The sequence below is a fragment of the Centruroides vittatus genome, unplaced genomic scaffold (assembly GCF_030686945.1).
Source record: "Centruroides vittatus isolate TY-2023 unplaced genomic scaffold, ASM3068694v2 contig_991, whole genome shotgun sequence".
Taxonomy (NCBI): Eukaryota; Metazoa; Arthropoda; class Arachnida; order Scorpiones; family Buthidae; genus Centruroides; species Centruroides vittatus.
In genome coordinates, this window is record NW_027122660.1 from 44,800 (window position 1) to 70,631 (window position 25,832).

At 28.9% G+C, this 25,832-nt stretch overlaps 2 protein-coding genes across 2 annotated transcripts; both read left to right on the plus strand.

Annotated features, from left to right (window-relative positions):
• Positions 1–200: 200 nt before the first annotated feature.
• LOC136986110 (zinc finger protein 782-like) lies at positions 201–1,076 on the plus strand. Its single transcript, XM_067283575.1, has one exon. It carries the CDS (start codon positions 201–203, stop codon positions 1,074–1,076), a length of 876 nt encoding a protein of 291 aa, XP_067139676.1.
• An 11,282-nt stretch (positions 1,077–12,358) lies between these two features.
• Positions 12,359–13,216, plus strand: LOC136986111 (gastrula zinc finger protein XlCGF57.1-like). The gene has a single exon (XM_067283576.1). The coding sequence runs from the start codon at positions 12,359–12,361 to the stop codon at positions 13,214–13,216; it is 858 nt and encodes a 285-aa protein (XP_067139677.1).
• Positions 13,217–25,832: the final 12,616 nt, after the last annotated feature.

Below are 25,832 nucleotides of genomic sequence, written 5' to 3' on the forward strand. Positions count from 1 at the left end.
CAGAATAAAACTGGAAACACGTCACATATTAATGCATATTATATTTATTTTATTGTGCTGCTAAAAATTTGGTTTTACAATTCAAATATTATTCTTATCTCTTACTCTGTATAAACACAGTTAAATTAACACAAACATTTTAAGAAACTATATAAAGTCTTGTTTATTTTTCAGATATTTTAAATTAAACAAACGTCACAATGAGTCACAAATGTGTCTTTTGTTTGAAGTCTTACTCTTCCAAATCTTCTCTCAATCGCCACAACAGAACTCACATCGGAAAAAAGCCATTTGAATGTGATATATGTAAAAAATGTTTTACGACTAGATACCAAATCACCACTCATCGTAGAACTCATACAGGAGAAAAACCTTACCAGTGCGATTTATGTGATAAACGTTTTTCACGGAAAATTATTTTGACTCATCACCATAGAACCCACACAAAAGAGAAGCCATTCAAATGTGATATATGTAAAAAATGTTTTACGACTAAATACCAAATGATTACTCATCGTAGAACTCATACAGGAGAAAAACCTTACCAGTGCAATTTATGTGATAAACGATTTACTCATAAACCAAATTTTATTTACCATCATAAATCTCATAGAGGAGAAAAACCATACCAGTGCAACATGTGTGATAAACGTTTTGTTTACAATATTCAGTTGAGAATTCATCACACAAAGCATACAAAAGAAAGACCTTATAAGTGCGACATGTGTCATCGAACGTTTAGATATCCCTCTAATTGTCGTAAACACAAAAAAGTCGTACATACCCTACCACAAAAATTTTCGTGTTGTTTATGCAGCGCTGATTTTGCTCAGGAAGATGAAATGGTTAATCATGTTTGGGTGCATATTAATTCAGGCTGCCTAAAGTGCGATCACAAGTTCTCATGTAAACAAAGCTTTTTAGCTCACGTTCTTCAACATTCGGAAGAAACACCACGACTGTGCGAAACTTGCCTTCATCCGTTTGCTCGAATTTCTACTTTTAAATTGTATAAAAGTATTCTAGAGTTTCCAGAAATGGCATCTTACTGCATTAATTGTGGATCAAAAGTATAAACTGTAAGATATCTAGAAAATATCCTTTGGGTTTTGAGCCATATTTCTATATTCAGTCGAATATGCATTAATATATCGCTTACTATATGAACGAGAGATTTCCAGTAGGAAAAATTTTAACTTTCCTTCTTTCAGCAGAAAACAGAGTTCAAGAAATTTTTAAATATTTTTTTAATGTAATCAAATTTGTAATAGTAATTTTAACTACAAAATTTTATGTTTTGTACTGAATATGAATTTTTTATATAATGATTTATAAATGTATTTGACAACTGAAATTTAGAGGAACAACTAATATTTTATTCTTTATTCTTATATTTTAATCGTTCTCTACTCAAAATGTGTATTTGAAAGAATGTAATGTCACTTATGTGTGTTAAAATACTCGATAATGAGTGTAGCATTTTATAGTTTATTACAAACGTTATATTTTTTATGTATAATAAAATAAATACAGAATAAATTTTTTAAATATATTATTAAAAAAGAATATTTTCAACTTCACAATAATATTAATGAACAAAACTATATTCCTTTTGGTTCAATGATTAAATACTGTATAATCAGTGCAGATAATTGGAATATTTTCACTGTAAAACCACACTATTATTCATTCGTCACCTGGATATCTGTACTGTTTAAAACAGCTGAAAACATACCCGAATTTAACTACATAATGTTTTTTATATTGGAAGGGGAAGGTGTAAAAAAAAACATAAAAACACATAGAGAACTACAGTTAGTGTGATTGTTAGAGTTCAATGTATTTAAAAGTCTTATTGAAAACGGGTATTGTTATATATCTGTATTGGAAACTCAGTGTTATAGATTTTATTATTTTAAAGATATAATAGACAATTTACGAAAAGATTTAAAAAATATCTTGAAGAATAGAATACGTGTAATCTGCATTTCGACTTTTAGCATTTTTATTTTTTTTTGCATATCTTTTTAACACGCATAGCATTTAAATGAGTAGTAATTGACGAAATTATGTTACCTGCCTTCATCCAGCACATTTTCTATTAAAGTAATTTACTCAATATGCAGAATTTGATCATACATTCAACACCATAGGCTTTTAGAGCATTAAAGGTAAGCAGTTGCTTATTAAAGAAAAAGAGTGTTTCAAAGTTTTAGGGATATAATATTTAAAGAAAGGTAAACATTTTTAATTAGAATCGAATCAACACAGATTATTAATGCTACTGATCGAACAAAATCTGTTGGAGAAATGAACTCGGGTTATGTGATAACAGATAATTTTTCGAACTATGAAACAGATAAGAACTGAACTTGCTTTTCAAACTAGTGCAGCGTTTGACTTACTAAGAATGTACTCATGTTTACGTTCGATGTATTATAGGGAACAAAAAATTACTAATAGCTTTAATACTGAAAACAATAATTAAAAGTATTACACTAATTATAAAACACGACAAAAAATTAGATTGAAATACTGATTTTATTTTGCAAGTAGCCAAGTTTTGCTGATATTACATGAAACGTGTGCCAGATAAAATTTATTGGGCACAACGAGATCGCGCTGATCTGACACTAACTATGATTTACGGTTCAAGGAAACTTTAGAGAGATTTGAATTTGAAAATTTTTACATAATTTTCGAAGAAAATTTTCAGCATAAATATAAATTATGGTACAAAATGTATTTTTATAAAAATGTTTAAAAGCCAAATACTAAATTTCTTTCAACTCTACATTACTTTCTTGTAATAATAACAGATGAATTGTTAATTTAATTATTTATATATACTTGTTTAACCTATGATGCGGAAAATACAAATTACAAAAATCGATACAGAAAAGTAAAAAAAAATTATAGTATTAGTATAATCAATAAATCATTACACAAAAAATATATAAATACATACATAAATAATACAAAGTTTACAAAATTGTGAATAAATTAAACAAAACATCAACATATATCAAAACAATGAAAATCATGGCAAAGACTAAAGTTAATAATAAATTTTATATGAAATAATCACACCCAATTAAAAGCGGATGAAATATTGATTAACACATCAAAACAACAGATAGTCTCCCAAACTCTTTATGTTCGAACACATTTTAAAAAATAATAAAGCTACCTATAAGCAGAACTAAATAATTCCAAACGAAAAATATATAAATTATGCACCAATCTATCTGAAAGCCGAACTGAAAAAAAAATTAATTTTTAGCTAATTTTTTGACTAAACTTTTTGGATAAAAAAATTAAATTAAAATTATTAAAATTACTAATAACTTCTAAAGGATTTTTGAAATAAATGGTAAAAACACCAAAGATACTTTAATGTAATCTTGAGAAATTAACACACTTAACTATCACGTGCTGCGCATATAAAGACTTAATTACTTTGCAATTTGTGCAAATATCTCTGCAAAAATTAAAAGTATTATATCTCACTTGCATTAAAGTAGAACCAGTATTAAAACAAATACTATTTTTGTAAAAACAACTATAAAAAATGTTTTATTTAAACACTTATACCAAATATTATAATAAATTTAGTTAATACACATATGCAAGTGATAAATATAATTAGAAAAATTATTTGATATCAATAAACAGCAACTGTTATAATTATTTAATAATTCATCGAAATTAATACCATTATTAACATAGTTATTTCCTAGAGTTTTTTTTTCCACAGAAAATCATTTGTTTAAAAAATTGCGTAAACATCGCCTACTCCATCTTTCTTTTCTAATTTCAGTAATCTTGCAATCTAATTTACACAATTTTGGAAAGTACGAACGAAAAAGGCGATAACAAACACTCTGAAAAATTAAATATCTTAGAGTACACCAAAATAAACCAAATAATTTTTTAATAAACATATTCAACACCGAATCTGAAACATAAGCTTAAATACCGTATACCTCAGAATCATAAAACAAAGACGAAATAACATCTGAATTAAAAATCATCAGAAAATTGCGCACATTTTGTAACTTAACCGATCTACATATCTGAATAACTTAGTCAGTTTACATACGTGTTAGGGAACACTAAACTAAAGCAAGTGTCGATATCGCAAACTGTGTATGGACTGGCAATACCGGTATATTCCGCTGAAAACACAAAGAGTCCTGTTGTTCAGTTATGTTATGGCTTTTATGCTACCATCAAGTTATGGATGTGTAAACAAGCACGTTTATAGTCTTATATTAGAATAAATTTTAAAGTTAAAAGGCTGTTTATTGTTTTAACTACAAGCATTCTTTTTAGAAATCTGAACGTGGAAGTTATATTTTCCATTACATTTAGATATTACACCCAGATATTTTATTGCGTAATTACTAGTATTATATCATGTCTAAACCACCATTTATTATGTTTCGAAAATTTACCTCCATTACGACAAACAACGACTTTAGATTTTTAACGATTTAAACTCTTATTATTTTCTAATAAATACTTACCTAAAATATTAATAAATCCCTATAAATCTCTTAGGCGATCGGCAATGAAGACAACATAATCTGCAAATACCAATATTTTGAAACTAATACTGATTTCATCGATAACTTCATAATCAGAATTATTTATCCATTCAATTAGATCATTTAAATACAAACTGAACAAAACAGTACTGATAACAAAAACCAGTGTAACACCGGTAGTTGTGAAAATAGCACAAGAGTTAAATCGCCCCCATTTGATTCTAACGTTTGATTTTCTATATGATTCTCCAAGCAAAGAAACAAATTTAGAACTCAGACCATATCTCAAAAGTTTTCTCCACATTGAATAACTATCTATAGTAACAAAGGCCGAAAACAAATCTACAAAAACCGCTTACTCTTTACGCTTTTTTCTCATTAGCGTCTTAATAGTCAGAGTATGGAAAATGAAATGGTAAAATATTTTTCTTGAAAACCAGCGTGATTCTCAAATAAAATAACATGTAAATTTAACAAAGGTATTAACCGAAAATACAGTTTTCTACAAAGAAATTTTGAAGCACAGGTTAGCAAAGAAATCCTGTGTAATTACAATGAATCGATTTAGAAACACTTTTATATACTAGACACAAACAAAAAACTTCCCGATCCTTTGGTTCTACGTTAGTGCTCAAAATTCTATAAAAACTTTTAAATAATACCGGAAAAACGGAATCCATCTTTTAAAATTACAAGCGTAAACCATCAACAGCTGGAGCAGAACCAACTGTTACTTTACTTAAAACCTGACTCAACTCAGATTCCGAAATATCCGCATTCAAAATTACGGCTATCAAAGAGGAACACTCAATAATACATGTAAAAGTCTTATATTTTGAATAATCTTAACTTTTTCCTAAGGTATATAAAGAAATCATTGTAAGGAAAGCAGTGTGATCACTGCAAGCAAAGTATAACTTCTTTACACAGAGATAAAAAGCGCATATGATAATAACGTAATTGTTCACTGGACACATAGCATTAAAATCAATGAAGTACGTAAACAAATAACTGAAATAAAAAATACATATGTCTACGAAGCACAAAAACATTCACACACATGGATTTCTGGGTGTGTCAGATCTATATCGTCCGCAAAACACGGCATAGTAAAATTATTTAATTTGAATTTTATGTAAATTTTTAGTACCACCCTGATTAGGAAGATACGTGTAATATGAAATCGCTACTTATATAAATACATTACAGAAATATACTGCAAAAGTCGCATTGGGTCTGAGTGACCTATACCATTAATTGCAAGGTTAATTACACACCACTTATTCGAAAATATATTTAACGAGGATTTAATTCTGATAGCACACAGTGATGTTATTGTTCTGTTTGGTGGTGTATATTATTTTCAGAAAAAACGAACCATATGCTTTAACCAATAAACCATAGTTACATACACGGCTAATCGGTTCGTAACTGCCTAATAGACATGAAACGTTCATACTTTTAGAGTGAATAATTATTTGAATAAGTTTGCATTGTTAAAGTGATGTATAAAATTTTAAATCTAAGCAAATTCAAATTTATTTCTTCACTGTTTGCATCAATTTTCGTAGCTTAACTACTTGCATAAATTTCGTGACAATTCCGCTTGAATTTGAATTGGATGTATAACCGGATCTATGTCCATAGGAAATCTATTAATAACAGAGAAAATAGATTTTTTTACGGAAACATAATATTTAAAATAAAAATTACGTTATTTTTGTCAGTTCTAACTATTACAGGTAGAACGTTTATTTTAAGATTAAAACAAATTTTGATTATTATATATAACACAGTGACTATTTTCGCATGTTACAAATAAAAATTTATTTTTACCAAATTAAATCAATTGACCGTTTATTTAAACTGAATTGTTAAAATTATAAGAATTGAATTGCTTATCTGGTTTATAAATGACTGCACTGAACATTAGAGAAAGACCAAATAGAAATAAGAGTTCTGATGCAGATTTTTATCTAAATTTATTTTATCTTCCTACTTAAAGGAATCATGATTATCCAAAACGGTTAATGTTACTTATGGTTCTAAAATGGCGGCTCGTCTCTGATTCCAGCAAATAGAAGAAAGGGAACAGTTGAAACGCACGTTCTAACCTAACCTAACCTATTTTAATAATTTTGTTGATAATGATTATATAATTTATCAGAATAGGTTAGGGTAGGTTAGAACGTGCGTCCCAACTGTTTCTTCAATTTGCTGGAATCAGAGAAAAGCCGCCATTTTGAAACCATAGGTAATATTATCTTCAAAAACATGTGCAGTAGAGTCATCAGCTATACAAGTCATGCTTAACCATGGTTTTGCATTATACGTGTTGAAGCAGTAAGTGAAAACACAATATTTCCTAAAGTGTAAATCATAAATAAACTTTTAATAAATAAAATAAATTATCGAATTACTTTAGATTAAAAATTATTGTTAAAAGTATAACATAACGGCATAAGTAAATCATAGTCGTTAATTTTTATACAAAGAACATCAGAAATTTTATCTGATTTTATTTAAGACAAAAAATTAAAAATGCACTTCAATGTTAACATTTTAAATTATTACTACTATTTTGTAATAATAAAGCTTTTAAATAGGAAACTATGTCTTTACGTAATAAGATAAACATTAAAAAATACAGTCAAACCTGTTTTTATGAAATCTTTTTTTGTGCGTTTTTTTATTTGTGCGATTTTTTTTGTGCGAGTTTATATTTGTGCGGTATAGTTGGCAACTAGTCTCGTGCGATTTTTCATGTCTCACGTTGACTTATTATAGCTAAATAAACTTATTATAGCATAAATGCACTTATTATAGTAATATTATTGCATGAATATGCGAAATATGAAATTATTTACTTTTCAAGTCAACAAAACACCACCTGGACAAAAATATGTAAAACAGACGATAGACAAGACGATGTAGTCAAGTGCTGACATCTGTTGTCAATAAATTCTATTTCGTACGGTTTTGAGTTATTTTCTATGTGAGACTTTTTTATGCGGTCCCTATTGTCCGCATAAAAAAATATTTTTTAATTGTGTTGCGAAAACTATTTTTTATAGCCACTCGTGAAGTTTCTTGCGATTTTTTTTATGCGGTCCCTATCCATCGCATAAAAACAGCTTTGAATGTATATATTACTACAATGTATGTACATTATAGTATATCACGAAAAATGTATTTTCAAATTGCAGAATATTTTATAATAATGTATTCATTTACAGTATGATAAAAAATACAACTATGTACAAAAAAATTAATTATAATTTCTATTACTGTACAGAAACTTTATTTACGTATCTAAATTATTTAATATTTGCGGATAGGCAAGATAATTTTATGCAATTATTAAAATTCGTTTACGTATATATTTGCGATTTAGTTAATATGAAATTTTTCACAACTAATGGACATATTGCTAAAATTCTAAAGTTAGACAATAACATTTAATGCTATAAAATACAGTTAAGATATATTAAAAATAAGCAAAGAATGGGCATTACGTGTAACCAATAGTACATTGCACTATCGAAAATCAATACAATAATTTTTACAATTCAGTTGACTGTAATGCAAGTGTTTTAAATTTCATTTTAAGTGGAAGGTGTGGCTATAGTTGTCGCAATGCTGTAAACAAAGTAGCAAATCCAAATGATAGTGACTTAAATCTTTAAATATTTATGATGGATTTCACGTTCTTAATTTAAATTTTTTAGTCTGTGAAGGTTGTTGATAAGTTTGCGAAATTCGTTCTTTTTAGCAGGAATTAAAAATGCAATATAACAAATAACAGACACATTTAACGAGTTATAATGCATCGTTAATGTACAGTACATGCACTTTAACTAATTTAGTGTTGACAAATCTGCACAATGTAATTACAGAATCATTTCTGTTCGTTCGTTTTTCATATTTATTTATGAAACATTTCTACATTATATCCTGAAATTACACTGGTTTACGTTGTTCTATGTTTTTTTTTTTTTTTTTTAATTTCTTATCATTCGAAATTTGCAATCCGTCATAAGAAAGTTATTAATTCAAAAATGATCACAAAGTACGATGTACGATAAGCGTTAAAAAATGACAATGCGCGTGGAATAACATATAGTAATTCAGACTGTATATTGAAAAATTAATCAAGATACAATCTTCATTTTCTCTTATTACATTTGATTTAGGATAATAATGTAAGTAACAAACACACTTCCAATTGACAGAATTAGGCTTTTATTTATAGTGAACATTTGACAAGCCGTAAAATGAAGCAATTCTTCTACACACTTAGAGTAAACAGAAATACGAAAAGCCAAACTATGTATTTTGTGGTTATCGCTGGATACTGAAACTATGTAAAAAGTTTTTGTTATTTCATTCGCTATGTTTGTCACTCGAGATGCCGAAACACAAACATTTATAAAATACATAAACGTAATAAACGCATTTAGAATAAACTCGATTAACTTATATATTCTCATAGATGGAGGAACTGCTAAGTATATAGCATAGACAGAGTACGAGTAGTCCAACAGCATGAATCTTTATAAAATTCCATAAAAGTTTTTAATATCAGTCTGTAAAAATGTATCAAATTATTCTCTACAGATCGTATTTACAAAAAATATACCTGAAATTCGTCTACTGTTATGTTATCTGACAGTTCTCTTGCATAGTGACTAGAGTTGTTTCTGTATACAGATCTCACACGCCGCCGCTTCAACTGCGTAATTTAGTTTTTTAATTTGCATACATTTGGTTAAGTACCGATAGAACAGGTATTACTTTTAAGGAGTTTTCCCTTCCAACAAAATTATCTCGCAGCTTAACGACATTTTTTAGAGCTTATTACTATACAACAGGTGCCCATTGCCAATTTTTATTTCACTTTTAAATTTTAATATCTACCACTATGCAAATGATGTAATATCAAATCTTAGAACAGTTTCATATATTTTATAATATTTTTATAACATTTTAATCCAACTTTCGCTGATTTTTACACTTAGATTAGTATTTTTACAATAATTGTTTTTGTTTTTATTATTAACGATTTCTACACTTTCTTTGAATTTTCTGTTATATGTCTTTTTTTCTCTATGTAGAACACTTATTTTATTATCATCAATTTCACAATTATTTAACACACAATGATCGTGGAATACTGAAATAAGTCTATTTTACTTTAAGTCGGCAATATGTTTTTTTACTTTTATTTTAAGTTTGCGTTTCGTTTCTCCTATATAGAAGTTAGTGTTTTCAATGGTACATGGTATCTTATAAACTATGTTTTTCATATCATCTTTTTCTATCTTCTCTTTCTTTTTTCTTTGTTTAGCTTTAAGTCTTGAGAACAAATTTTCGTATTTAGAAGCAAGCTTTATATTATTTTTTTTCATACAGATTCCTAATGTATGGGGAGCTGGCATATTTTAATCTCGGTTCAGTTTTTTATCGTTTGTTTGAATCTTATTATTAGTTTTATTTTTCCATTTTTTTAATTAATCTGGTTGGGTACCCGTCTAGAGCAAACTGTTTTTTTAATTCGTTAATATGTTTAAGTTTATTAATTTCTTTATTAGTTTTACTCTGTATTTTCTGGTATTTCATTTTTAAAATATTTAGTTCTATATATAATGGTATATTTAATATATATTTTATTGTAGTGTTAATTGAACATGGTTTTTTAAAAAGTTCAAAGTCTAATTCGTTTTCATTTCTTGTTATTATAACGTTTAAATATCTTATAATTAAAAAAAAGTTTGCTCTAGGCGGGTTATCTTGTAATATATTTTTATTCCGTGAGCATATCCTGCAATACAATCGTGCATGCGATGAAAATTGGAGCACATACCATTCTGCTCCAAATTTCTTCACAGTTCTTGCTCTACATCTGTCACACTTGTAGATTGTCGAGGTTGATGTTTCAACTAAAACCCTAATGCTAAATACCTAACGAAAATTAACCAGAAAAAATATAATACATAAAAACATTATATCAATAATATATACATTTTTTAGAATTTTTATTTTAACGTATTTAATAACCGATTTCATTGCTTTTCACTTTATTTTTACAATGTAATATATATAAATATATTCACAGTTTATATATTTAAATTATCATTTGAGAAAAATATATATATAAATACTACAGTAGAAAGTCATTAATCGGAACTCCGGTAATCGGAACGATTTTCAGTCGGACAGTGTCGTGCTGAATCGAACGTTTTTTTATACTAGATTTACTTCTAAAGTATAATTTTTATGTTTTTATATTCTTCAAGATATTTATTTTGTTTGTACAAAATAAAGAAATAATTTTTAACGATACGATAGCCTCGATTATTATTATAAAAATTTTCGTTAGGCTTAAAATCGACGAAAATTGAACACGAAGCGTCACGCAACGGAGAAGAATTTGAACATCGGACAGTTTAATATATTTTTTCGTACATAATCGGTAATCGAAACAAATCACTAATCTGAACAACCCCAGTCCCTAGTTGATTCCGATCACGACTCTCTACTGTATTACATTTCGGTCCATCATTACATTTACATTTTGGTCCATTATTCATTCGTAATTATGCTTTAGATTATTTGAGTATTTTATCGATAAGAAAAGATTAAACTTAAACATAAATTGTGTTTGTTGAAGCACAGGGACTTTAAAAATATTATGTTTTTATGTTTATCTTATAAATTGTATTTAACAATTAATTATGCAAATAACACTGTAAACGTAAGGTGTTCTTACAGTGATTGAGTGATTTACAAGAATAGAGTTTTTACGAGAGTTAGAAAATCTAACTTAAATTACAAGTTTTCAGCATTTTTTACGAGTGAGTATATACGAACTTTTGATTAAAATGTAAAATATATTATTGTAATCTTGTAGAAAAGAAATGTGAAATTGTTAAATTGTTCGTATAAAGTTATGTTAATGCACGAGTAATTATTCTCAATTGCAGAAGGTTAATTAATAAAATATTTCCTTTTATATTTTGCATTCCTTTTGTTTTTAAGGGAAAATGGTAAATATATAAGTGTCGGTTATGTGTTTAAGATTGTTGGAGCTACTACTATAAATTCTGTTTTAAATTTGCAAAAAAATTCGATAATTAATGTAAAATTCGTTTATACTACTTAAAATAGCATTAAATAACAAAAAAGTATTTAATGAAATATAAATTCCTGAAAACAAGGCAATCTTTCAGTTTTTTTGTCCGCTTCCATTTAGTCTGATAACTTAAGTAATCAGTTTCGTTAATGTTACTTATGGTGACTAAAATGGCGGCTAGTCTCTGATTCCAGCAAACAGAAGACAGGAAATAGTGGGCTTGCACGTTCTAATCTAACCTAACCTATTCTAATAATTTATTGGTTATAATTATGGTAATTTATTAGAATAGGTTAGATTAGGTTAGAACGTGCGTCCCAACTATTTCCTTCTTTCTGTTTGCTGGAATCAGATACCAGCCGCTATTTTAGTCACCATAGGTAACATTAACCATCAGTTCTTGGTATAAATTTCTTGAAATTCTATATTTATAACGATTTATATAGTACAAAACTTAACTATTTATAAAAGTAACTTTTATTAAGCATTTTCATGTTGTATTTTTATTTTAGTTTGTTAATTATAATTTAAAGTTATTGATCATGATGATGTCTTAAAACTATAACATGGTAAATAATATTACTGATATTAATTTAATACCAAGTTCTTTATCTAAAAATTGCCAATGTGTAATGTAAAACAAGTCGATTCTTTCAGATATTTCAAAAGTGCACAAATGGAATATAAATGCGAACAGTGCGGAAAAATTTTTACTGAACATTCCAGCTTGAAACGTCATCTACTTGTGCACCCTGGAAAAAGGCCCTTTAAGTGTGGTGTCTGTGAAGCAACTTTTGCACAAAAGATAAACATGAAACGTCACTTGCTTACGCACACTGGAGAAAAGCCGTTTCAGTGTGATGTCTGTAAAAGAACATTTACTCAAAAATCGAACATGAAACGTCACTTGTTTACGCACACTGTAGAAAAGCCGTTTCAGTGTGATGTCTGTAGAAGAACATTCGCTTCAAAATTCAGCATGGATCGTCATAAACGTCATAAGAATCATTTTAGAAGTTTTAACCGAACATTGAAATGCTTACCACGCGAGGAAACGTTTACTCGAGAAGAAAATTATGAAGATCATCTTCGGATACCTACTGGTGAAAAACCACATGTTTGTAATACATGCAACAAAAGCTTCACAAGTAGAAAGCTGTTGAGCTCACATATGCAAATCCATTCTGCAGAAGTAACATACACTTGTTTTACATGCAACAGAAATTTTCCATGTAGAACGTCTTATCAACAACATTGTCTTGTGCATTCTGATTTAAATCCGTTCTTATGCGATATCTGTAACGAAAGTTTTGAAAAGAAGCAAGAATTAGATAACCACAAACTTCTTCATGACCCAAATAATGCATTTAATTGCAAAATTTGTCCACAAAAGTTTTCTAACCGTCCCAGCTTAATACACCACATCAAAAGTCATAATCTTCTCCATTGCAGTATATGTTGTAAAGAATTCTATTCAAAGAGTTCTATGGACAGTCATATTTTGGATGTTCATGGAAAAAGTTTGTGTGGTTGAAAATTTGTGTGAGAATTATTACATCATCTGTAATAATTCCACTTGTAATTATATTCAATTTCTGGACTCCTATGTCCTATTTAACTTCTTCGTATTTTATTCTTTTAAAAATTTCTTGTACTATCTATTCTGTTCTGTTCATTCTTCTGTTTTTTTATTATTGATGTATTTTGTAACTATGTATTATAATTAAAGCATGAGTATATTAGAAACGTTTAGATCGGTGTTTTATGTTAAAGCAGATTCTGGGATCTCAGATAATAAGCACAGCACGTAAGAGAACACAAACACTGCGAAGTTAAACTTTTATAATTCAAACACTTCAGCCTGTTTCGTGAATTGTTTTTTCATTAAATTCGTGTTGCTTTGTCTCTCTGTACTTATGCATCCGGGTGAAGTATTCAGTTTTTTAGCTGAACTGCGTTTTATGGTTTTCTCACAGTATACATTTACTACAAAAATTATTTAAATCTTTATATAAATGAGATTATAAAAAATTGTTTTGCCACCACCTCTTCGGAAAGCCGCCAGGAAACTGCCTTATTTACCATAGAATAACGCGAAACTGACTTGTTTTTCGATTTTTATGAATTAAATTTGAACATTAAATGATAAAAACATTCTTTTATTAAATTACTAGCATATGATCACGGGAAAAATGTAACGATAGCAAAGTTTAAGATTAATAGACTATAGCCGATCTTACTCGTTTTTACCGGGAGCAAAAATTAGATCACTTTCTTCCAAATTAGAAAAGTTTTAGATAGTAAAAAATAATAATATACTTATACCTGCATGAAGTTCATTAATCTAAAAGCAAGACGATAAAGAGCTTTCAAATGAGAAATGTCAAAGAATTTCATTTGTTTTTATATTTAAATTTTGAGTTAGAAATATGAAAAAAAAAACAGAGTAAAACTGACATTCTTCACTACTCGCCCATTCACTGCCTGGAAAATTTAAACTGTTTGCAATTTCCAATTTTACACTTTACCGAAACCTTAAATTTCAAGCTGTAATTATTTAGCGAAAATCCAGGTGTATGATGATTTTAATTAAAAATGAATTACTGACTGATGGTTTGCATTTATACTGGTTCTTATACAATTGTTTTCGGTTTATATACATAACAAAAACAGCAAATTATAAGTTTATCTGAAAAGTGCTATTAATATTGAAAGAAAACAAAACTGAAAGGTCTAACATCTTATTAGTATGTTGAAAACCGTTTTTTATAAGCGCGTAAAAATTGGAACAAAGTTCTGCTCGTTGAGAGCACTTAGCAGAAGCTGAAGTTAGTTCAGAAAAGATGATTTACGAGGATTAAGAAATAGATAAATTTAAAGTTCAAACATATACTGTACAATTTAATTTTTCGCAAGATATAAATATTAATATATTTAATTACAACAATATTTTTTCGAAAATAGAAATAATTACAACAACTATATTCAAATATCTTGCGACGTTAATTGTTTCTTTATTTTCAATAAATTAAAGTACACGTAAATACTGTACAAGCTACAATTAAATGTAATGTAATACTTGCATCATTTACTCATAATAATTTAATGTATTGTTATTTCATTACAAGGATCCTAACCACGAAGTAACTAATTAGCGTTCAAACTGTCATTACTGCTTTGAAATTAATGTTAATTTAAATGTAGTTTTCATAAAATCATACATTACTTACACAGTGACGATATAATTCAGGATTATCTTCATCTGTAGTTTAAAACGACTTACAAAAAATATGCAACATTTTTGATCTTTCTTCTTTTATCCTTTTCATAATATCATACAGAAATAACAGCCTAGCGGCTTGAAAATATAATAAAATCTTTATTGAAACGATAATTCTGGTTTATGTCGTTATTATGTAAATAAGGTATGATTTTATGCAAATAACTATTTGTAAATACCGGAAAGCATCACCAAAAGCTTTGAAGCAATTATATGTATATTACAGATACAAGATATGGTAGTTTTAGTAGAAAATTGTCACCAATGTCTTAATTTAAAAAAGCGCCGAATTATAAAATGAAAGATGAGCGTTTTATCTATTGTAATTTTGTGTGAAAAATTTTTAATAATCTGTTATTGTCACTTCAATAAAGATTTTATTAAATTTTCAAACCGATTAGCCGTTACTTCTGTGTGGTATTGTAAAGCAGATAAAAAAGAAAAGACTAAAAAAAGTTATATATACTTTTCGTAAGTCATCTTAAAGTTTAAATATAATTTTTCTTTAAAAGATTTTTGTTGTAAGGTAATTTGTAAAGTTTGTAACATTCTAAATCTTATGTAACTCCAGTTACGAAACATCGGTGAAAAAACAGGTATATTACAAAAGTGAATGTGACGTGAAAACCTTTCGCTTTTGGTTGTTCTTTGTGTCCAGGCATTCTTCATTGACATTTGCCCCATACGTTTAACTCAATACGTTTTGTATGAATATTAAACTATATTATATGTTTCTGTATAAGAAATGTAAGTTATTTTTTCTCTTCAACAATTTTATGTTTAATAAATTTAATTCAAAGTATGTACTCGTTAGTGTGAGAATATTAAATGCACCTTCTTCTGGAATATTTTTATAATTAAAATTTATTAAGTAATTAATTATTAAACTTACTAAGTCATGACATCTAACGCCTGCCTCTAGTGTAAAATTATTTAGTAATTAATAAAATATAATAGCGGAAAAATAGCCCAATATAATCCGGTGTTTGTTTGACTGCAGTTGTCAAACAGAAACTATTAGCATAACACAAAATTTCTATACAATGTTTAAGAGGTTCATCTCATGGAAATGTTTGCAATAAAAGTGTTCGAATCAGCTGTGTTCCGTAGTTTTATCAACTTGGCACTAATGGACTGGTAACGAATGACACTTTATTATTGCAAACGTAATAAAAAGTTGTTGCAAAACAATGGTTAACTTGAAGCAAAGTTTTCTTAGTTGTAGGATCTCATTTCGCTAGCTCATATGCAGCGATACATTCGGGTGTAAAAGGCATACAAGGTAAATATGTAAAAATGCTTCAGATTTCTCCACGGATGTTACTCTCATTCCAGATCGCTCACACTTCTAGAATGCAGAAGCTTGTGTCTCACTTTCTTTTTAAATAGTCGGTAGCAATAAAGACGTCCAGAAAAATTTAGAATATGTACATTTAAACACAAACACAGTCTGTGAATTTATTAATACTTAACATCAAGAGATAGGCAAGGTTGATTATGACCAATTATTTACTTTCGTATTTATGCTTTAGATTATTTTGAATAACTGATAAATGAGAAAATAATTTATACAAACATAAACATTAAAATATAATATTAATAAGGTTTTTACACACCAAATTATGTAATTTTTCTCATATTTAATAATCTATTATGCAAATAACACTGCAATAACATCGTACTTCGAATGATTAAGTAATGTTTTTTGACGTTGATTGTACCGGAGTAAAACCAATTAAACGCGAATCAGAAGTTTTTCACATTTATTAAGAGTAGGTATATACGAAATTCTTGATCAAAATATAAAACATATTACTATAATTTTTGAAAGTCGGAAAAGAATCGAGAAAATTCAAATTATTCGTATGAATTTATATTAAGTACTTGCATTATTCTTCTGAATTATAGCAGGTTAATGACTAGCATATCAATTTAATATTTTACCTTTTTCCTGTTCTTAATAAATGAATAGCTAACATATGAGTGTCGTTTATGTGTTTACTTTTCTAGCCGCTTTTATTGTATAGTTAAAAAGTTTCTGTTACTTCTAGAAGTTTAATAATTAAATATAGTATTTCTATTGACTACTCGAAATTGTATTAAACAATTAAAAACATTATTAGAATATACATTTCCTAAACTAAGGTAGCCGGTCAATTGCCTCGACTATTGTAACTTACTACTACATACAGTAATTTTTAATGTATTTTCAGTATTATAAGTGAGCTTTCTGTATTATAGTCTAAAATTGAAAAAATCAGTTTTATAACAGTAAAATGGCATGTAATAAATGTGATTTCAGTGTTATAGTATTAAATGTGTTTTCAATTAAAAACTACTGTTAAGAATACCTAGTATAAATAAAAAAGTTTGTTAAGGTATACCTAGGTAACCCCAATTACGACGCTTCTTTTAGGTTAAATTAGATTAACTATATTATTAGTAGACGTTTCCTGTTTTTCTCTTTGTCCAATAACTACCGTGAATCAATAACTAGTGACGTTTAGCACAGGCGACTTCCCTCCGGGAGATCAGTCAGGAGCACGAACAGTCGTAAGCGCGGCCGTAGCGACGCCATTGGGGTTACCCAGGTATACTTTGCCCAAAAAGTTGTTATAAAATATTTTATTACTACTGGAAATTTTATGTTTCTTATGATTAAAACACCAAAGAACTTTTATAGGAAGATAATTAAATTATTTATACTAAACATTGCTATTGTTTAATTTATGTCATTGATTGCTAAAATATAGTTATTAAACACATTATTGTCTTAGTACGGAAATACAGTAATGGACATTATTTATATTATTGATATATGTATGTGTAAACAAAAAATTATTATAAAGTAATCTTCACTTACTTTTCAATTTCATATTCTATTGGACAGCCTTATGTCTTTTGCCTTCTACTTGCACCTGCTTTGTCGAATTATATCCGTTGCACCTGCTTAGTTATAGCACTGTTTTAATTGTATGTAAAATATTCTATTGTTTAGTTTTCAGTAAAAGTTTTTTTTTACGTTCAGATTTTCAAGTGCCCAGAAATGTCAACCGTATGCGTACAATGCAAAAAAACTTTTGCCAGACCATACAATTTGAAACGTCATTTAATAATTCACACAGGACAGAAGCCATTTCGATGTGATTTCTGTGATAAAGCGTTCACAATGAAAGAGAACTTGAATCGTCATATGAAAGACATTCCACTAGTTCTGGTCCAAAATTCGAATGTTTAACATGCGATAAAACATTTACCTGAAAAGAATTTTACATAAATCATTTTCGGATACATACTGGTAAGAAACCATTTGTTTGTGATACGTGCAACAAGAGCTTTAGATCTGGGTCACTGATGCATGCTCATTCGAAAACTTATACTTCGTTCTACACTTGTCCTACATATGATGCAACTTAGAAAACCAAAAAATATTATGATGAACATTGTCTGAAGCATTCCAGTTTAAATCAGTTTATATGTGATATCTGTAACCAACGTTTTGGACAGAAACATGAATTAGATAATCACAGACTCGTTCATAGAAACGATAATCAATTTCATTGTGAAGTCTGTGAAGATAGATTTTCTGATCTTTCTAGCTTAAATATGCACTTCAAAACTCACAAGCCTGTACGTTGCGGTGTATGTTGTGGAGTTTTTCATTCAAAGATAGCTTTGAACGAACATATTCTGAAAATTCATGAAAAAAATTACTTCTATTCAGATTCTGATTAAAGCATTAATATCATCTATTAATAATTACAATTCGAATTAAATTCATTTTTACATCCAGAAATTAATGTTTTTTTATATTGTATTGTTATCATTAAAACGGATGACGTTACATCAATGTAATCTAAAATGTTCTTGATATCAGGTTTACTGTATTTCTGCTTAACTGATTTATATGCTATTGTATAGTTCCAATCAGAATATTTATATTACGCAAGGGAAAAGAATAAAAGTAATATTTTAGCGAGGAAGTTAGGGCATCTCTGTTAAATTCGTGGAAAATGAAGGAAAACTATCTTTGGGGGAAATGTTATCACACACCTCTGACGAACATCTGTCCGTTTGCGTCAGATGACAGATCACAATGAAAAAGAACTTGAATCGTCATATGAAAAGTCATTCCACTAGTTCTGGTCCAAAATTCGAATCAATAGAAATAACCATTTCTATTGATTACGAAATTGAAAATTATATAATATCCAGAAATAATATCCGGTCAGATGTTATGAATACTAAAACCAAATTAGAGAGAAATTTAAATTAAAAGAGAGAGAAATCGTATTCTCGAGCCAGTCAACGGTAATAAGAAACTGCCATAATAGCAGCCGGCAACAATCCAAAACTGCCATAGAGGAAGACAGCCGACGATCACAGAGGACTGCTATAGAGACGGCCATAGACAGGAGACTGCCATAAAATAAGCAAACAGTTGTAGAAGTGTGAACTGCTATAGAAACCACATAATCCACCTTTGACCTCTTCTCATCCGGGCCATACTCGTCTCCATATCCAAAAGACCTCTCCACAGAAAGAGTTTACAAAGTTTCTAATTATAATTGTTTTAATCTAGTTGATACGATCCAGATGATGTGACTGAATCGTATCGACCAGATCAGAGGTATTATAATTAGAACATTTGTGAACTTCCTGTCAGTGTTTAGAGGGATATACGTAATTAGGCGTCGATTGAACGATAGATTATTCCTTTATGTATTTCTTTATTATATTCATTAAACTTTTGTCTGTTATTTGTTAACCTGTCTGTTCAATTGGTTGAATACAAACATCCATTGTTCAAACGATAGGAACTTACCCGCGACTCTACCCACTCGCTTTTAAGATTATCCTATATTTTACAGCCATCTAGTCACATCGTGAGCGGGTCCTAACGTCTCGATGAATCAAAAGGTTTACGAATAACATTCTCGTATCCCCGTTTTATCAACGATGCATAGCGTGTGTTGCATCACACGCATTAAACAATGTGACACACGCTATGCATCGCATCAGGCAGAATAATTCTTTTTTATTAGATAATAATTATTAGTTAGTATATGAAACAACAAATTTTTAAAAATATTAATATAATAAAATGTAAATGATTCGAAATTTTGCTATTTTCAAAATATTTTTGTCATCATCCATAGAAATAAAATTCGAATTATATAGAAAAAAAGGTTTCTGTATAGAATCAAAAAACACGCTAATCTAGTTCAAAATTTAAAAACACTATATAGCAATTTAAAATAATTAAAATTTAATTCAAACGTACTGAATGAATTATGTGGTAACTGTACTAATAGAATAATGAAAAACACATTGTCCAATTTAAAATTTAATAATGACAAATTTACATCAAAATAAATGAAACATCCAAAACAAACCAGCTATAATTTCAAGTATTTTAAAATACAGAAAAACTAATTTCACTAAGTTTTTAATAGTGTCTACATATATTTTAACTCTCGTATTAATTTTAAAAGTTTTTTCGTAAAAACGTTACTGCAGAAAACATTATACGTTTAACAGCACATATTCGACTAGTTTCAAAATATAGTCTAGATTTGTCATTTGTGTATTATTTAAATGAACAGCAATCATCATTAGTTCTAATACAGGAAAATTCACTATTATTTTAAATAAAAATATGTAGATAATAATGCACGGCAAAAACATTTCTAAAAGATATTATTAGCTATTAGTGCTGAAATAAGCAAACAAATTATATTGGTGATCAAGCAAGAGAAGTGCTTATTAGGTAAAATTTATGATAAGCCTGCTACTTGTGTTTGACAGACGAAAATACACAGAAAAATTATACAATCTGCACGTTGCTTAAATCCAGGATCACCTTCCAATGTGTACTTTCTGCAGCTAAAATTTTTTGACAACATTTTTACTGCATTTAAACGACTTACCGCCTGCAGGCGATCAAGTTCAAAACAATTAATGAAAGATACATTTCGGTTGGCGAGGAAATTTTTAATGTAACAGACTCAGTGCATTTACAGTTTGTGTTCGACAGTAAAACTGTTAACAATATCATTTCTATTGATACACGGTACAAGAAAACGTCTTCTGTGGCAATAAAATGGTTTGACTCTCTTTTGAAACAATATTAGTTAAGTGTGCTCTCAGAACATTTTTAGACATTGCAGCTTGCTAACACACGCAATCAGTTCATACAACTGTAAAATCGCTACCAAAGGATTTTAGATGTACATCAGTGAAAAATTGTTGCGACATAATGCATTACGGGCTGTTTTACGAATTTAATTCATTTACGATACGTATGTTGCATCTAGTGCAAATTCTATTATTTTACGTATAACTGTTTTTCATACAATGTGATAACATAGTATATCTGATCTGAGAAGTAATTTTGTAGTGATAAAAATAATTTTTCATTTATTCTTTTCTTGAAAACAACATTTTTGTAGAATTGTAAAATAACATTTCTACAGTCTGGCATGGCTGGTTACCACCTTCAGAGATTTCGTGTAGTTTAAGTATTATGTTATATGCTGTATAAAGTGAGTTCCACGCCTGAAAAATTTCAAAAGATATAAATATACCTGTAAAAATTAATATTATTTAAACTTTTTAAATATAAATACTGAATTTTTTCATATTTATACTAAAACTTTTCTTAAGTACGTAATAAGATAGAAAAAATTTAAAAGACAGATAATTGTTAGTCTCTAGTATAATTAATATATTTAAGTTGATAATACTTTCGATCACTCAAATATTTGAAACAAAATACTTCAATTACAACGCTACACAAATGCATTATTGCACTACTGAAAAAACCCTCTATTGAAATATGGCACAAGTACTTTATTGCATTATCTCGTAAGTGCTCTATTTTACTGCTGTATAACAGCAATGTAATTTTTATTGTTCAAATAAGCTGCACTTTGCAATTGTACTACAATCTTAAAAAAAAACTCTCTAAATAAACGAAATGCGTATAATCAGAAAATAGCAATAATACTTAATAATATGAGCTAAATGATTTAAATTAAGCGGTCCAATAAAGTTGCCACTAAAAGGAAAGGCACCCGTCAAATTTGGATCCAAGAACTAGATAAAGAAGTCCAACTGAAAAGTAATTCCGACCATTCGCATGGCAGTACCTACATTTAAACTGAGAGGTGATGAATTTTTCCAGTCACGCAAAATAGTTAGAGCCGAATTTATCGCTCTGTGTGGAAGAATTTTTGGTAAAGGCCTCAGTTCAGGACGATAAATTAGCTGTCGATTTTGACAGTAAGCAAATTATCTTGCCAAATAATAAAGTTTTTCATTTTTGTTCATGTCATAAACCTTGCGAGAAGCCGACACGAAGAAAAAACAACTTTTCGAAAGGGGCAATACTGTTCGATCGGACGATTTTACACAACGTGGTAAATTTTTATCCATGCAACTTGATCGTAGGCGCTGTAATGCCTATGGTCTGAATTGCTTCTCTATCGGCCTTTTTTATCTTCTGTTTCGTTCCATATTTTACTGGTACCTTTTCCTTTGAGATGATCAGAAACTTCATTGGACATAGATCCAAACCTAACGTGTCAGTTAGGTTTGGATCTATGGCAAATATTACTGGGAGATTTTTGATGTAGCATAAAACTACACATGTGTTAGACCTGCAGGGTACTATAGTCTCCCAGCTATATTTAACTGCGTGTATCTTTTTATTTGTTAAATGCTGAAAAATAACGTCCTTAGTACTTTTTTCAAAGTACTAAAGATTGTGCTGAAAAAATTTCAAATTAGTACAAAAAAATTTTTACAGGAAGCCACACTGATGTTCAGGGGTAACAGTTGTACCCCGTGCAGCTAACGGATAAAGTTTAATCAGCACAACTAACTGAGGTGGTGGAAACGAGTTAGGGTTCTAAAAGAACACTCATTGCTTGATATCAAGTCAGTCATCATAGAAATAACCAATTGGAACATAGAAGGCATATAAACATGATTTTCAAAGCCAATTAACAGCATAAAGGTCTCCCATAGACTTAGCTTTGAAAGTTTGAAAGGTGGAGTTTTCCAAGAATATTTAGTGCTAAACGGTTTTGAAAACATATTTATTCGTGTAAATACTGTCAATCATTTTTTATTAGCAAATTAGAAGTGAAAAACAATTAAAACACGTGATTTCATAGCAACTACGAGTATTTACATAATTCGAACTGGTAGTCTGCAAGGAGTGGCATTTCGCAAGAATTTTTTCCGGCAATTGTTTTTACAGGTGGATCTAATAACAATAAAGAAATTGACCAATTACAGTGCAAAAGAAGTTTACTATCGATGTTATCTGCCAATAATCTGCCTTTTTCCTGTAGTCGCTGTAAAATTTTAGGGTGTGTATTTTTGTTAATAGTGAAATATTTATGGTCGGGGAAGTGAGTAAACATTTATTGGTTAAGACAGTTAATCCTTTAAAATTCTTCTACTCTAATTCTATTAAGTAAAAAATTTTAACTTCAATTTTATAAGTGGTTAGTGGGCTAGGCAAGGCAATTCTATTGTGAAAATTAGTGAAAAACTGAGACTACCTAGTTAGTTAAATAGTTAATTAAATTAATGAGTATTAGTATCTAGATATACGATGATATGAATGTATGTGATTCATGATTGTGATAATAATAACTAACTACTAGACTACTACTAATTACTTACTCACTACTTTACTAACAAAAATAATTAAATCACTTATAAATAACTACAGACTGGTGTGTAGAGACTATATAAGAAAACTGGTAAGACTGATAGCCAATTAGCAACTGATTATCTGTCCTTACATTATTATAACATATATACTGTATTAATATAAATTAATTAGTAGAATTACTTTTGCTATTATTTAACTTTAGTTAGATTATACTTATAATGTAATCTTTAACATTTAAAGTTATTATGTCTATCTCAAGTGTTAAACCGAACCGAAGTTAAGTTTACTAGCTAAATGTGTAAAACGTTTTACTGATTTATAGTGACCAGTATAAATAATAAAAGTTTCTTAAATATTTTTTAAAAAATGTTTTATTTTTTTAAAAAACCATAAATTGCTAAATAAATACATAGATAAAATTTTATTGCACCAAAAATACATCTGTGCTTGATCCAGCTGGAATGATATTATTCCAGCAAAAATACAGCTGGATTTAAAACGCTGTTGAATTGCAATTCCTAGTCTGAACGTCTTCCCCTTTTTTGCACGCATGAATATAATTTATTTAATCTGACAGAAAAAGGTTCTTTTTCAAAACGTTTGGTCAGTATTTTCCTGAATTTTTCATAGTTTTCCATCTGCTTAATGTGCTGATTTCTTTCTACTGAACTCCCTAGTACCTGTAAGTCTTAGCTTAGCCACAGCCAGCATTCGCGTTTTTGTCCATGCAGCATGCTTAGTGACATCACTTAATGATTTGAAAAAGTCTGTGATATGAATTTCTGCTGCATTGCCTGAAAACGCTGGTAATAATGAGGCAAAACTTTCTATTCCACTGAGTTGGCTCCTCGTGAATTTTCCTCCATTTTTCGATTTATCTATGCTAGAGTCCTCTATCTAGCCTAAACTTCAAAAAACCTGTCTATAGCATACCAAACTTGTCTTCTGCAGACAATCAGTTTGCGTGGACAAACCTGTCATATACACCTGGAAGTTGGCTTCACCCTAATCCTGAGATCAAAATTGTGAGAAGCCAAGGGCAACACCGTGGTTCTTACATTAGTGTCAATTTTAGAAAGTTTAATTTGGCACTAGTTACAATAAGAAGAAAAAATAAGCATTCGACTGTATTTAGTACTGCTACTAAAATTTCGGAAAAATTTTCACCTATCAACTAATTACATATAAATAAAAATGATAAAATGAATTCATAAACTGTAACAATTATACTATATAAAATCATGAACTGAAATACAATCATATTGTAATATATAATTACAGTCAATTATTCATACTTGAAAACTTTTTAAACTGTTCACAGAAAGAATAAAACTCTTTACAACTATTTCTGTCGTTATTAATATTTAAGTTAACTGTACCTGTACAGGACACTCCTTCGATAAAATGAAGCAATCACCACAACTAGCCCCGATTTTATTTTCACGAAATTTTTTCATAAATCCTAGAATCTGGATTTAAATTGATTAAAATTGTTATTAATATATATTGATTTTATAATTATATAAAAGCTAACCTTAATTTTATCCGGTAATTGACAAGATGCTGCACTAAATCGTCTCACTTCCTGAAATGAATCGTATATCTGAAAAATTATCATACAAATATTCATAAGAGAATGGAAAAGGAATTCAGTATTTTTGTAATGAAATACTTACCCGTGAAGTACTAAAAGAAATTGCAAAACTTATAATTAAAATTACAAGGGTGCAAATCACGGCTGCAATAGGTATTATCATATAATAGTAATCAGCTCCAGATAATTGCAAAAATACTAGTGAATAGATGAGAAATGCTTCCATATAAAAGATTATTCCATAAACCAGAAATATGTTTCCATTCCATTTTTCGTTTATTTGATCCAATATACTGCATAATTCGTGATGTTTGGTTATCATTCGATCCAGAGAATTCTTTGGCCAGTTGGGCTTTGCTAATTGCAATTCATCCGAAATTTCAACCATTCTTTTAACTACTACCAGACTCACAAGAGATATAGCGAGTAAAATCCATATACAAAGAGCTGCTTCAAGTTGAAAACATGTGTTATAGTAAACTATGCAAATTAAAGCTTTATAGTAATCAGATTGCATTTCTAATTTTTTAGCCATATTGACTGAGGTAGAGAAGAAGATTATTGTTGAAACAATTAGATAGATGACT

Bases quoted from the DNA above. Each gene is read 5' to 3' on its own strand.
- LOC136986110 (XM_067283575.1), top strand. From the start codon at position 201: ATGAGTCACAAATGTGTCTTTTGTTTGAAGTCTTACTCTTCCAAATCT.
- LOC136986111 (XM_067283576.1), top strand. From the start codon at position 12,359: ATGGAATATAAATGCGAACAGTGCGGAAAAATTTTTACTGAACATTCC.